This window comes from Actinia tenebrosa, unplaced genomic scaffold (genome assembly GCF_029948245.1).
Source record: "Actinia tenebrosa isolate PJP-AT-01 unplaced genomic scaffold, QUT_ActTen_1.0 PGA_scaffold3__52_contigs__length_22856419, whole genome shotgun sequence".
NCBI classification, from domain to species: domain Eukaryota; kingdom Metazoa; phylum Cnidaria; class Anthozoa; order Actiniaria; family Actiniidae; genus Actinia; species Actinia tenebrosa.
Window position 1 is genome coordinate 19,111,761 of NW_028292580.1, and position 12,892 is coordinate 19,124,652.

Consider the following 12,892-nt stretch of genomic DNA (forward strand, 5'->3'; position numbering starts at 1 on the left):
GCTAACCCTGATCGACAGAGAACCAAAAGTCGGAGTATTTGCTTTTTGGAGTATTTTTTTCTCTCTTTCTCATTTATATTCTAAAATAGATAAAAGAAAATCATTAGCAAATCTTTTTTTCGATTTCGTTTTACCGACAGAACCATATACATTTGTCACTGCTGATCCTGCAAGTATCGGGGATTTCATACAGTATGCTGATTTTCAAATTGACGCAAATCTCGAGTCCTTTCAGGATGAAGTAACAGTGGAGACAGAGCCTGATATGGAAATGATAAACGACATAATGTACGGGAACGTATCGTTAAGTGAAACTGTTCGTATCATCCCGCAAGGTAGGTTATGCAATTTGCAATTTGCTGTTCTCAATTCTGGCTTTGCGTTGCTGCGCTGTGCTGTGTTGTGCTGTGGTGCGCTGCGCTTTGCGTTGCTGTGCTGTGCTGTGCTGTGCTGTGCTGTGCTGTGCTGTGCTGTGCTGTGCTGTGCTGTGCTGTGCTGTGCTGTGCTGTGCTGTGCTGTGCTGTGCTGTGCTGTGCTGTGCTGTGCTGTGCTGTAATATTTTGTATCCTCTGCATGCTGTGTCCTATACAGCGGTATCAATTTTGCTTTACTACTGCTTTAATTTCAGATAAATTTGTCTACAAGTGTGTTGGTCATATGTACGAGGTAGATCAGAAAAAAGCAGCCTCCTATTATTTGGTTCTCAATGCATCTAATACGCCGTTCATGATCGAAGCTGGTGATGTCATAGTTTCCAACCAAAGCCATGGATTTCTTTCCACTATAACAAGCATCAACAAAACGTCCGAATTTGTATTTGTTGAGACTTTGTTACTGAGATGTGACAATACCACTGATATGAGTTTCAAGTATGTATGGTGATCTTTCTTTCTTTCTTTTTTCTTTTTCTTTTTCTTTTTTTTTTTTTTTTTTTTCTTTTTTCTTTCTTTCTTTTTTCTATTCTTTTCTTTTCCTTATCTGGCTATTATACAGCTATGCCAAGAAAGGATGGCAAATGTTTTGTTGCGTGTTGTATGCCCAATTCTTAATTGCACTATGGGCGACGTGAAGATGTGAATACATTCAGCGAAAGATCAATAACAATATGAAAATGTCCCAATTTTTTCCCGCACATTTATCAGGAATATTTTCTCTTGTGTCGACGTCATTCACATATAAGTATAATACATTTCAGTCAAGCTTAATGAGCAACAAGAACAAAACCTTTACCAACCTTTTTCAAAGAGCTACATGCATGCGTCTGTTCCAGTTCCTATTTAGCTGATGAACGCTAAACGTCATAAAATTTTACTCCAGATTCCCAAGTAAACAACTAAGCGATGAGGACTTGAGCTGCCCTGGAGGGGATAACAACCCAAATCTCCTGATAAAGGCGACAAACAATGAAACATTGAACATGTCGGTCAGTGATGTCATCGTCGATAGACCCAGCCAACCATTTGTTGCCAAGGCAAGTCTGGATTTGTTTTATCGTTAATCATTTTTAAATCTAAGATAAAATCCTAATGACGTTCCTCAGTATACATATGTTTTAGACTATGGACCTTATCCAAGAGACTAGGGTCATTGTGCATGGTCTACCTTCGTTACAGCATTTTTTTGGTCATCATAAAATATATGGGGTAGTTACTGAAACTTGACGACGATGCACCACTTCTTTCGTAATTAGAAAAATGCCTACGATTGAAAAACAAATTAGATTACTCAGTATGGATAATATTACTTGGGTTCAGAACTCACCTTTCATTCAGCTTTATCCAATATTGCATTCGATCCACTTCCTGAACAGATAGCTAATAAAAAAGTAATGGCCCGCTTTGCACTTTTTCGTAGGCGAAATCCTTCCACTACAGCAAAGGTTACTTGGTCGTGGAAGTACTTCCGGTTACTTCAATTGTCAATGAAAAGGCAATCACAGAAATAGGGATTGATGAACCACTTAGTCATGTCAGACGTAAAAGAGCTATCTACCATAGATTCTTTGGAGCGAATGGAAGATGGGGATTTTCTTTGGTAAATAAATCATCCTATTCTATTCTTCTCCTATCCTCTTTCTCTTAGCATTGTGATTCCCCACTCTCTTATGCTCCCTTATTATCTTTCTCTACTCCACTTCGCTCTTCTCCTCCTCTACTCTTTCTACTCTTTGCAGCTGCCTCTCCTTTTCTTCCTCTCCTCCACCTTCTCTGCTTTTCCTCTTCCTCCTCCTCCTCCTCCTCCCCACCTCCTCCTTCTGCTTCCTAATTATTATGAATACTTTTACCTTTCTTCTCTTGCTAGAAACAAGGAGGACAAGGCTTCAGTTCTTTTTTAAGTTACGGAGTTGGATTTTCGCTTATACTGCAATTGGAAGTCTCAAGCGCGAGTATCAACAAGCTAAAGCCGCCAAAAGTACGGATGAATATCTTTATGTCTGCGAGAGCATCAGCATCAGCAGAAGTCTCATTCAATCTAAACCGAGGGTAAGTTCTAAATAGGCTGTGAGAAAGGGGGATAGTGGAAGGGGGTGTGAAAAAAGATGGAAAAATACGGTAGCAAACATTTTTAAAGGTTAGGGAGATCACGCTTAATAATTGCCCGTGAATAACAACTCGAACGCCCTTCTCCACCCCGTCCATGTGATTAATAGCTACAGGTCCCTTCGGCAAGTTTTGTTTACCAAATATGGAAATAAGCGTTCAAAGTAAAACATCCAGAACAAATATCTTGGAAAATACTAAATGATTTCAATATGAACTGTTTTATAACAAGCACCTTAATTTAGAAAGTACTAGAAGAAAGAAAAGCCGATGTTTGATCTGTTCAAAGCGATCATTATGGTTTGTATCTTGTTTCCTAACAGTGGCTCAGCATCATCAAGCAGAAGTCTAGTACGTGGCTTAGCCCTTAAGAGATTCTCTATTTGCATTTATTTTCTTTGTATTCCATGTGGAATCTTTTTCGATCTTGATGCATCAGGAAGCGTTAGTGCACAGGTAAGGACTTAAAATAAGGTCCCAAAAAGCGGATATGTGCGAAAGTAAAATTGGCGAAAATAAAATTTAAAAGGGGTTCGGTTTAGCTGCCCAATGTTTATAACATGCTATTTGTCCATGCCGCATGTCACTGAATTCAAGTATCCATCTTTTTTCGTCGAACTGTAGTTAACACCTTCCATGAAGAATTATGGGGTTTTGATGTGACATGGTCACTTTGCACTAATCTTTAGTCATTTTGGAATATCGTTTTAAGCAGTTTCTATAAGAGCTGCCTGTTTTTTGCGATTCTAAGTATTTACTATATAGGACTTTCCAATATATTTTTGTTAGGGAACACATACGAACGTGAGTGTAATCGTTCTACTGGAAAGACACACTCACAGTTTAGTATTTCGGACGAGCAATGCTATGTGATCTATTCCTGAGCTAATCGTTCGTTTAAACCAATATTTATCTCGCATTTAGGTCATTTTCTTTGTGGAACTACCTCGTAAACAGTTCTGCTAGTGCCAATTTAGATTACTTTTAACTGTTGGATGTTTAGCTTGTTTTACGATTCTCCTAATAGTTTAATCTGATAAGGTAATAGGAGTGACATGAGGTCATCTCCTAATTGAATCACAGACAGCCCAAACAAGGTTCCTGTGTATAGTTTATAATAGTATATATGTCTTACTCAACAATTTGCCTCACAACTTGCTGCAGTTGTTGCTTTTACTTTGTTCAGTCTTCTGGCGAAGTTTCAGCGCGATTTGAGGCCGTTTAGTGAGTTTTTTTCAAAATCCGCTCTTCTCTACCTAAACTAGACGCATATCTGCGTGAACTCGGGCTTCATACCAGAAAATCGAAATAATTCTTCGTGAACATTGTCACCCTTTTAGATAGTGCAAAGTCTGTGCAAAATCACGCGTGCTAAAAATGTTGAGGGTGTTAGACTCCATATTATTCATTACTTGAAACAGCGACGAGTCCTTCCCCATATCCGCCATTACTCAAGCATGTGCTCATGGCTGATTCTACGCATGCGCATAGACTTTGTTTTGACGCATGCACCTTATGGCTTCGAGAGCGATTTGTGAGTGAAGAAAAAAATAACGAAGCCCAATTTATACCTCGGGCATTTCTTCAAAAGCCCGAGTAATAATGGGAAGGCTGGAGACTTAGCACCCGATATCGACTACATCACGCTAGAAAATCCAAAAAACAATCTCTCTCTCTCACCTTGAAAATACGCGATAACACGCAATAAAAATGCAACATGTCAAAGGAACGATAATTTCTCTATTATAACTTGTATTCTGAATGCCACCACGCCAAATATTTCCAGAAAAATCCTGGCTTGAAGTCGAATATTCGATTTCTTCTACAGCGTGTGTTCGATGGTGTTCAAACAGCCGTAAAGCGTGAGCGGGTCACGTAACATACTGCATTCTAAAGCGGGCTCCCTGTGTCCAGCCTTCCCATTATATTTCCACCCATCTATCCTATTTTGTTTTCGTACCTTTATCATAACTCCCGTACATTCCCGTGATAAACCATACACAGGGACCTTGTTTGGGCTGCCTGTGATTCAATTAGCTCCTATTCACGTACTCGTAGATATAGCCCATATATGATACGACAGTAACGAGGAGAGAGAGCAGAAGTTCTAGCGAGAGCTTGGACCGAAGCAAGCTGGTCGAGCAACTTAGTAGAGCTGGGGTTCGCCCCAAGAGCTAGGAGTTAGCCTTGCCATGTCAGTCATGACGCGTCGTTCCGTTTTAACCTGTTTATAAGTATATCGTTGCCATAGATTTCGATAATAAGGCTTTGCACTCAAGTTTAGTTTTCGTGACTCGGAAACATGTTGTGTTTTAAGCGAGTAAATCTACTCCGGTGACAATTTATTAGCTTTGTTTCACGTAGTTCTTCTTGTCATTGCGTTTTATTGTCTTAAGATTTAGTCGTTTAGTTACCCCTTTCATGATGTATTTTCATTGTCGTCGTGAAAGTAACTTTTATGAATTGGTTTCCTCAATAAATCCTTAGAAAGTCCACTCCTTGCATCCAGTATTAGTTCTCATTTTGCCTTATCCTAGACTTCGGTTTATCTTTGCCCGTTCTTTTTTTTTTTTTTTTTTTTTTTTACATCTGCTGGTGTCAGATCCTGATATATGTACGTATTTCCAATTTATATATATTGGACAGAAGAAATGATTATAAGCACGTTTTATAGAACATTCTAGATTTCCAGGACATTCTTGATTAGTCTTTGTTATAGAACGTTCTAGTAAGATAGGATTATAAATGTCTATTTATAGATTAAGCTTGACTTCTTTATCGTAATTTCTGGAAGCTTCTATGATGTAATGTTAGAACATTCTAGAAAGATTGTAAAGGACTATATAAGAAGTTGCTGTAGTGTGTGTTGAGAGTTCTTTGTGAATTGTACGTTCGATACAAGTGCGAAGAAAATAAAGGGAAAATTGATCTCAAGGTTTATCGCGAAACCAGTTTGGTAGCAGAGCGAGGTTACAATAAGAAGACGACAAGTGGAAACTTAAGCAAAACCGATGGGTAGGAAAAAGAATCTAAGAAGAAAAGGAGCATTTTACAGCGACGATGAAGACAGAAACGAAACCTCTCAAGTCGGAGGGAGATCTAACGAAGGAAACAACGCTTTGGAGAGGCAAAAACAATCCAAGTCAAGAAGCAAAGCGGCTTTCACGAGAGCAAGACATGGACTTCTACAGTTACTGGAAGAAGACTTACCTAATCGTAGCCAGGTAAGAGAGGCACGAGAAAAGCTAAACAAGCAACTAGATAAAGTAATGGAGGATTTAGAGGCTTTATCTACGATGTACGAGAAAAGACAAGATACCGTAAATATAAGCAAGTTAAGTCAAGAAATAGAGAGAATCGAGGAAGAGTTCACGGACGCTCAGGATAGGGCACAAGAGTACCTAGACTCCAGGAAAGACGAATTATCAAGTATCGCATCGGAAGAAAGAAAGCGGAGCAAATGAAAGTAAACATATTGAAAGAAGAAGAAGCTATTCAGACAGAAAAGAGAAAAATAGAAGAAGAATACGCTAAGAAAATGAAAGAACTTGAAGCTCGATCACTACAAAGAAGAAACCAACTAATCGATGTTAAAGAGGAATTCAGAAGAATACAAATCAAAGCAGAAAAAGAGATCGACAAGGAGCTTGGGCTAGAAGAGGACTATGTCGACGGGCCAGAATGCGCCGATTCCGAGCAGAGCGAACAAAAACCAAGGATCAAGACGGAGAACTATAGCGGGTTTACGACTAAAGGCCAAGAAGAGACGCAGAGCGTGAAGGGCAAAACGTCGCCAGCGATGGAGATTGGCCAAGACCTTTGGAAGCAGCTGAAGAGAGTGTCAATCCCTGTGTTCAACGGAGACAAAGCCAACTACGAGAATTGGAAAGCAGCATTCGAGGCATGCATCTACAAGGCACCAGCTACTCCAGAGTATAAGCTACTCCAACTCAGACAATATTTGTCAGGAGAAGCACTCAAGACCATAGCAAACCTCGGTCATTCAGCGTCCGCTTACGACGCTGCAAAGAGCAGGCTGGAGAGGAAATACGGCGGAAGAAGGAGGCAGATCGCGCTGCATCTTGAAGAACTTGAGAACTTCAAACCAGTAAGGCCAGGACACCCAAAAGATATCGAGAGATTTGCAGACATTTTGGACATCGCAGTTGTTAACCTGAAGGAGGCTAGACGATACGAAGAACTGGGTAATGGATCACTCTATGCAAAGTTGCAGAAGAAAATGACGGAGCAAATGTTGGCACAGTACCACAGATGGATATATGAAAGAAGCAAAATGGAATGCGTAGAAACCTTACGAGAGTGGGTAATACAAGAGGCGGAGTTCCAGACAATAGCAGCCGAAACGCTACGTGGACTATCAAGAAGCTCATCTAGTACACAACGGAAAGATCAGACATATTTTGGCCAACCAAGACAACAAAGCGGCTGCAAGGATCAACAGAGAGACAGAAATCGAGCATGCAAGGTCTGCGGAGAAGGGCATCCAGCTTGGTTATGTGGCAAGTTTAAAGCTATGGCAGTACCAGAGGTGGGAAACAGCCAAGCAACACAGTTTGTGTTACAGATGTCTAGGAGCCAACCACACCGGTCAGTCATGCACGAGGTCAAGAATCTGTGGCTTGAATGGATGTAAAGATACGCATAACAGACTGTTGCATGAGGACAAGAAGAGGGTGTCGGACGAGGAGAAGAGTACAGGTGATCAAAAGGCCAATGGCCGCCAAGATACAAAGCAAGGCGTGCAAGGACCTGCCACGGAGGGGGAGCAGCAGAAATCCGAGAGAACACACACGACCACGGTACATGCCAAAGAAAACGTCAAAGAGGAATACATCGCTTTGAGAACAGTACCCGTAATACTAAAGAATGGCGGGCAAAAACTAGTCGTGAATGCACTGCTGGACGACGCCAGTACCAAGACGTACGTAAATAGTGATGTCGCCGCTGATTTAGGACTACAGGGCGAGAGTCGTAAAGTGAAAGTCAACGTTCTTAATGGCCAGGAAGATATTTCCGAGACGATGCCGATCGAGTGTGGGATAGAGAGCTTAGATGGCAAAATAAACATGAAGATTACTGCGTTTACAGCGAAAAGAGTCACAGGCAACATGAAAGCAGTTAACTGGGCCAGGTGTGCCAAGAACTGGAGCCACCTAAAAGATATAAACTTCCCTTATCTGGGGCCACGCCCGATTGTTGATATCCTGATCGGTATCGATTATGCTGATCTACACTATTCAATCAAAGATGTAAGAGGGAAACCAGGCAAGCCAGTGGCAAGATTAACACCGTTAGGATGGACATGTATCGGACATCCCAGCGTATGTCATGAGAAGGGTTATCGGACAAACTTTATAGGTACTTACTTCATGCGTGAGGGACCAAGTATTGAGTTGGGCAACGCTATTCGAAAGTTCTGGGAGATTGAAGACGACGGATTACAAATGAAAACCAAGATATTAAAGCCAGAAGATCAAATCGCACTGGAAGCACTTAAGAAGTCAATAAAGTTTGAAGATGGACGATACGAGATTGGAGTACCATGGAAGGAAGAGAAACCGCTCATTCCAGACAACTACGAGACCGCGCTGCGGCGGTTGCAGAATACAGAGAAACGGCTGTGCAGGGATCCAGAGATAGGAAAGAGTTACTCAGACGTGATCAATCAGTACGAAGAAAAGGGTTACATAAGAAAGGTTCCAGAAACGGAGAAAAGGCCAAGCGAATCATGGTATTTGCCCCACTTCGCTGTCGTAAGACTAGACAAAGAAACGACGAAGACGAGAATCGTATTTGATGCGTCCGCTAAGTGCAGCGGGATTTCCCTGAATGACGTCATTCACCAAGGACCCAAGTTGCAGCGTGAACTTTTCAGTGTTTTACTACGATTTCGCAAGAACCCCGTAGCATTAGTGTGCGACATCGCAGAAATGTACTTACGAATAAGCCTAGCACCAGAAGACAGACCATTTCATCGATTCTTGTGGAGATCGTTGGATCAGACTAGGGCACCAGATGTGTACGAGTTCAATAGAGTAGTTTTTGGGGTGAATTCGTCACCATTCCAAGCTCAGTTTGTCACGCAAGAGCATGCGCTAAAGCATAAAGAACAATTTCCAGTGGCAGCAGAGACGATTTTGAAGTCAACCTACATGGACGATAGCATGGACTCCACTTCAGATGACGACACAGGAATAGAACTGTACAGACAGTTATCATAATTGTGGGAAAGAGCTGGAATGCATGCGAGAAAATGGCTATCGAATTCCCCAAAGGTGCTGGAGCAAATACCGGTCGATGACAGAGCTTCCGAGGTAGACTTAGACCAAGGCCATCTACCATCGGTAAAGACGCTTGGGGTACTGTGGGTAGCTGAGGAAGACATGTTTACCTACAAGGCACACCCACCAGGAAAGGAATTCAAGTTTACAAAGCGGAATTTTCTCAAGAGTATTGCAACACTCTTCGATCCCTTGGGTTTTCTAGCACCATACATCGTTCGCGCCAAAATCATTCTACAGGAAATGTGGACCACCGGGATAGACTGGGATGAAAAGATGAAAGAGGAACAAGCAAAAAAGGCAAGACAATGGTTCCAAGAGTTAGAGTCCCTACAGTACGTACGAGTTCCGCGATGCCTGCAACCTAATTTTGGTGAGGTGATTTCAACAAGTTTACATTCGTTTGCCGACGCTTCAACAGCGGCGTATGGAGCAGTGGTGTACGCAAGAAGTGAGTACAAAAGTGGGACTGTTACTGTACGAATGGTGGCATCGAAATCAAAGGTCGCACCGCTTATAGCCATGAGTATAGGACGTCTTGAGTTGATGGGGGCAGTGTTGGGATTGAGATTGAGTATGTCAATAGCCAAGGCATTAGACATTGATCCAAGCTTAACCACGTACTGATCAGATAGTATGAACGTGTTATGGTGGATACACCGACCAAGTAGAGTCTTCAAGTCATTTGTAGCAAACCGAATCGGAGAGATCCAATTATCAAGCAACCCTAACCAATGGAGATACGTGCCAACCAATCACAATCCAGCGGATGTTGTCACGATAGGATTAACAGTTCCAGAACTTGCCGAAAAGATTTCATGGTGGGAAGGACCGAGTTACCTCAAAGAGAAACCATCAGACTGGCCAATAAACAAGATCCCACATGCCAATGCATCTGATACAGAAGTAAGGAAAACAAAAAGGTGCCAGCTAGACACCTGCGATAAAAGAGGCAGAACGATGGTGGTTATCAAAGGAGAAGACGAACCGCGCTTAGAACCAAAACGTCTTTCAAGTTGGTTGAGACTAACCAGAATCCAAGCATGGATTTACCGCTTCCTGAACAACTGCTTACTTCCAAGCAGTAAACGAACAAGGGATGAGCTGACTGTCGAGGAAATCCAGGATGCTGAGAACAGGATTATTAAAGCAGCACAGAAAAGGGCATTTGAAGCAAAGTATTCAGCATTATCCTCTGGAAAACCACTTCCCATCACCAGTAAGTTACTTACGTTAAAGCCAAGACTGGACGACGACGGTGTGATGAGGTCAGATGGCCGATTAGAGAATGCCGAGTACTTACCATACGATGTCAAGTATCCCATAATATTGCCTAGAAAAGAGTGGGTAACTAGGCTGATAGTAAGGTGGTTTCATCAGCAAGGAAATCACACATCAGGGACAAACCAAACGTTAGCAATGCTTTCGTCGCGTTTCTGGGTAATGCAAGGTCGAGAAGAAATTAGAGAGTGCGAAGGAGAATGTTACGAATGCCGAAGAAGAAAAGCAAAGGCAGCTCAGCAAATCATTGCACCTCTACCAAAGATCAGGCTTAAGATGCCGCTTCGTGCTTTCGCTCGCACAGCAGTTGATTTTGGAGGCCCGTTTATAACAATCCAAGGAAGAGGACAGCGTAGAGCTAAAAGATACCTTTGCCTGTTCACGTGCTTAACTTCAAGAGCGGTACATCTGGAGATTGCATTTGGTCTCGACACTGATTCATTTCTCAATGCGTTTTATCGAATGGCAAGTCGACGAGGGCTTCCAGAAGAAATGATTTCGGATAATGGAACCAATTTCGTGGGAGCCGATCGAGAACTACGAGAGCTGGTAGAGAAACTAGACAAGAACAAGATTGCAAGTTCAACTGCAAATAGAGGGGTAAAATGGCATTTTAACCCTCCTCTGGCTCCTCACTTTGGGGGCGTACACGAGACGATGATAAAGGCAGCAAAGAGAGGAATATGTGATATATTAGGAAATGCTGATGTAACAGACGAGTAGTTGATGACAGCTTTTACAGGTGCTGAAGGACTTAAAACTTTCGACCGTTAACCTATCAGTCAGCCAATCCAGCAGATAACGTCCCATTAACACCGAACCATTTCCTTCATGGTCAGGTAGGCGGAAAGTTCGCTCCTGAATCCGTAGACGAGACAGATTTTAATCTCCGAAAAAGATGGAGACGCGTTCAAGAACTAGTTCGACATTTTTGGAACCGCTGGATGCGAGAATGGTTACCGAGGTTAAATGCAAGGAAAAAGTGGTTCAAACAAGGCAAAGACTTAAAAGTTGGCAACACAGTATTAGTAATTTCTCCGGATACGCCACGTGGACAATGGCCGTTGGGCAGAATAACTGAGACGATTCTTGGCAAAGATGGCCATGTGAGAGTTGCTAAAGTCAGGATTGGACAGAAAGTCTTTGAAAGGCCTATATCAAGATTATGCCAGCTGGAGTGCGAAATAGACGATTGACATCCCACGACTAAGGTCGCAGAGTTCTACAGTCGATGAGCCTACAGCCCATCGAGGAGGGGGAGGATGGACAGAAGAAATGATTATAAGTACGTTTTATAGAACATTCTAGATTTTCCAGGACATTCTTGATTAGTCTTTGTTATAGAACGTTCTAGTAAGATAGGATTATAAAATGTCTATTTATAGATTAAGCTTGACTTCTTTATCGTAATTTCTGGAAGCTTCTATGATGTAATGTTAGAACATTCTAGAAAGATTGTAAAGGACTATATAAGAAGTTGCTGTAGTGTGTGTTGAGAGTTCTTTGTGAATTGTACGTTCGACACAAGTGCGAAGAAAATAAAGGGAAAATTGATCTCAAGGTTTATCGCGAAACCATATATTTTTTCGCGTGCAGTTGCGCTCTCCGATCGTCCGTTCTAGAGTTTTCCATTTCATTAACCATGTGATTCCACTAGTGTGCGTCTCCCACCGGTTACATTGAGGCAAAAGTTGTCGCATGATACCATCTATCATTTCTTCGTAAACATCAGGAAATTCAACTGTAACAAATATTTAACAATTATTCGTCGAAGGCGAAGTGCTTATCGTGGAATATTTACCGAGACGCGAGTCTTCGAGCGGCGAGGAAAATATTCCCCAATAATCACTGAGCCTGAGAGACGAATCCGCGGGCGAAGTGCTGCTAGATCCTGCAACTGTCTTGCTTTTACGTAAATAAATTCAATACAATAAAAAAATAACTATATAATAAGACTAATAAAACAGCCATACCCTTGCTCTGCAAAAATAAAAACGAAAGAAGTGTAAGGGGAAACACGAGCCGTAGGCGAGTGCTTCTAATACTTCTTGAGTGCTTACGTCACTTCCTGCGTGCTTTATTACTAATTTGCTAATTCGTCTTTGTTTGTGACTTAACCCATACAGCTCGCAGCAGATGGTTCAGCTTCTTATTCTTTAGGAATAAGCAAACAGATTGCAAATGGGGAATGCTCAACTACAGGAGGATGCCAGTCCTCTCTATCACAGGTAACAATATGTCTATGTTTGTTATGATTAAGTAAAGATGCAGACAAGAACGATAGCACTCAACGACATGGAATGTAGAAAGGTGATAATTGTAGTATTGTTTAAACCAATCTTCTTATTGGTCGAAACACGAAAAATGGAGGAAAAGTATATTTTTTGTGATATTTAACTACTGACAAACTCCCTTTAGTATGGTGGCCCATTGAAGCCATAGCATTTTTTAGTCTTAATTAATTATTTTTCCTACTTTTTTTATTTTTATGTTTTTATTCTTTTATTTATTTATTTATTTATTTTTTTGAAATCAAAATTTAATTTAATTTAATTCCATATTTCGAAACTAATTTTTTATCGTGAATTTAATAAAATTGTATTAATTTTTATTTATTTATTTATTTATTTATATTGATATTTTTTAAATTTAATTAAATAATTGATTAAAAAATTGATATCAAAATTATGATATTTTGAATTCTTTTTAAAATATATATATTTTCACGTGGCCCATTGAGGCCATAGGCCTAGGAAAGCCATAGACCAT

The 12,892-nt window shown here is 41.1% G+C and overlaps 1 protein-coding gene and 1 pseudogene across 1 annotated transcript in view; both read left to right on the plus strand.

The window, feature by feature from the left end:
* LOC116293226 (uncharacterized) overlaps nucleotides 1-12,892 on the plus strand; it is a 54,985-nt gene that overhangs the window by 17,781 nt on the left and 24,312 nt on the right. Inside the window, exons 18-24 of the mRNA XM_089035455.1 lie at nucleotides 141-335; nucleotides 629-869; nucleotides 1,318-1,471; nucleotides 1,855-2,034; nucleotides 2,302-2,483; nucleotides 2,864-2,996; nucleotides 12,250-12,351. Coding sequence (XP_088891581.1) covers nucleotides 141-335; nucleotides 629-869; nucleotides 1,318-1,471; nucleotides 1,855-2,034; nucleotides 2,302-2,483; nucleotides 2,864-2,996; nucleotides 12,250-12,351 — 1,187 coding nt within the window. The remainder of the gene's footprint in view (nucleotides 1-140; nucleotides 336-628; nucleotides 870-1,317; nucleotides 1,472-1,854; nucleotides 2,035-2,301; nucleotides 2,484-2,863; nucleotides 2,997-12,249; nucleotides 12,352-12,892) is intronic.
* On the plus strand, nucleotides 7,583-11,018 carry LOC116291586 (uncharacterized; annotated as a pseudogene).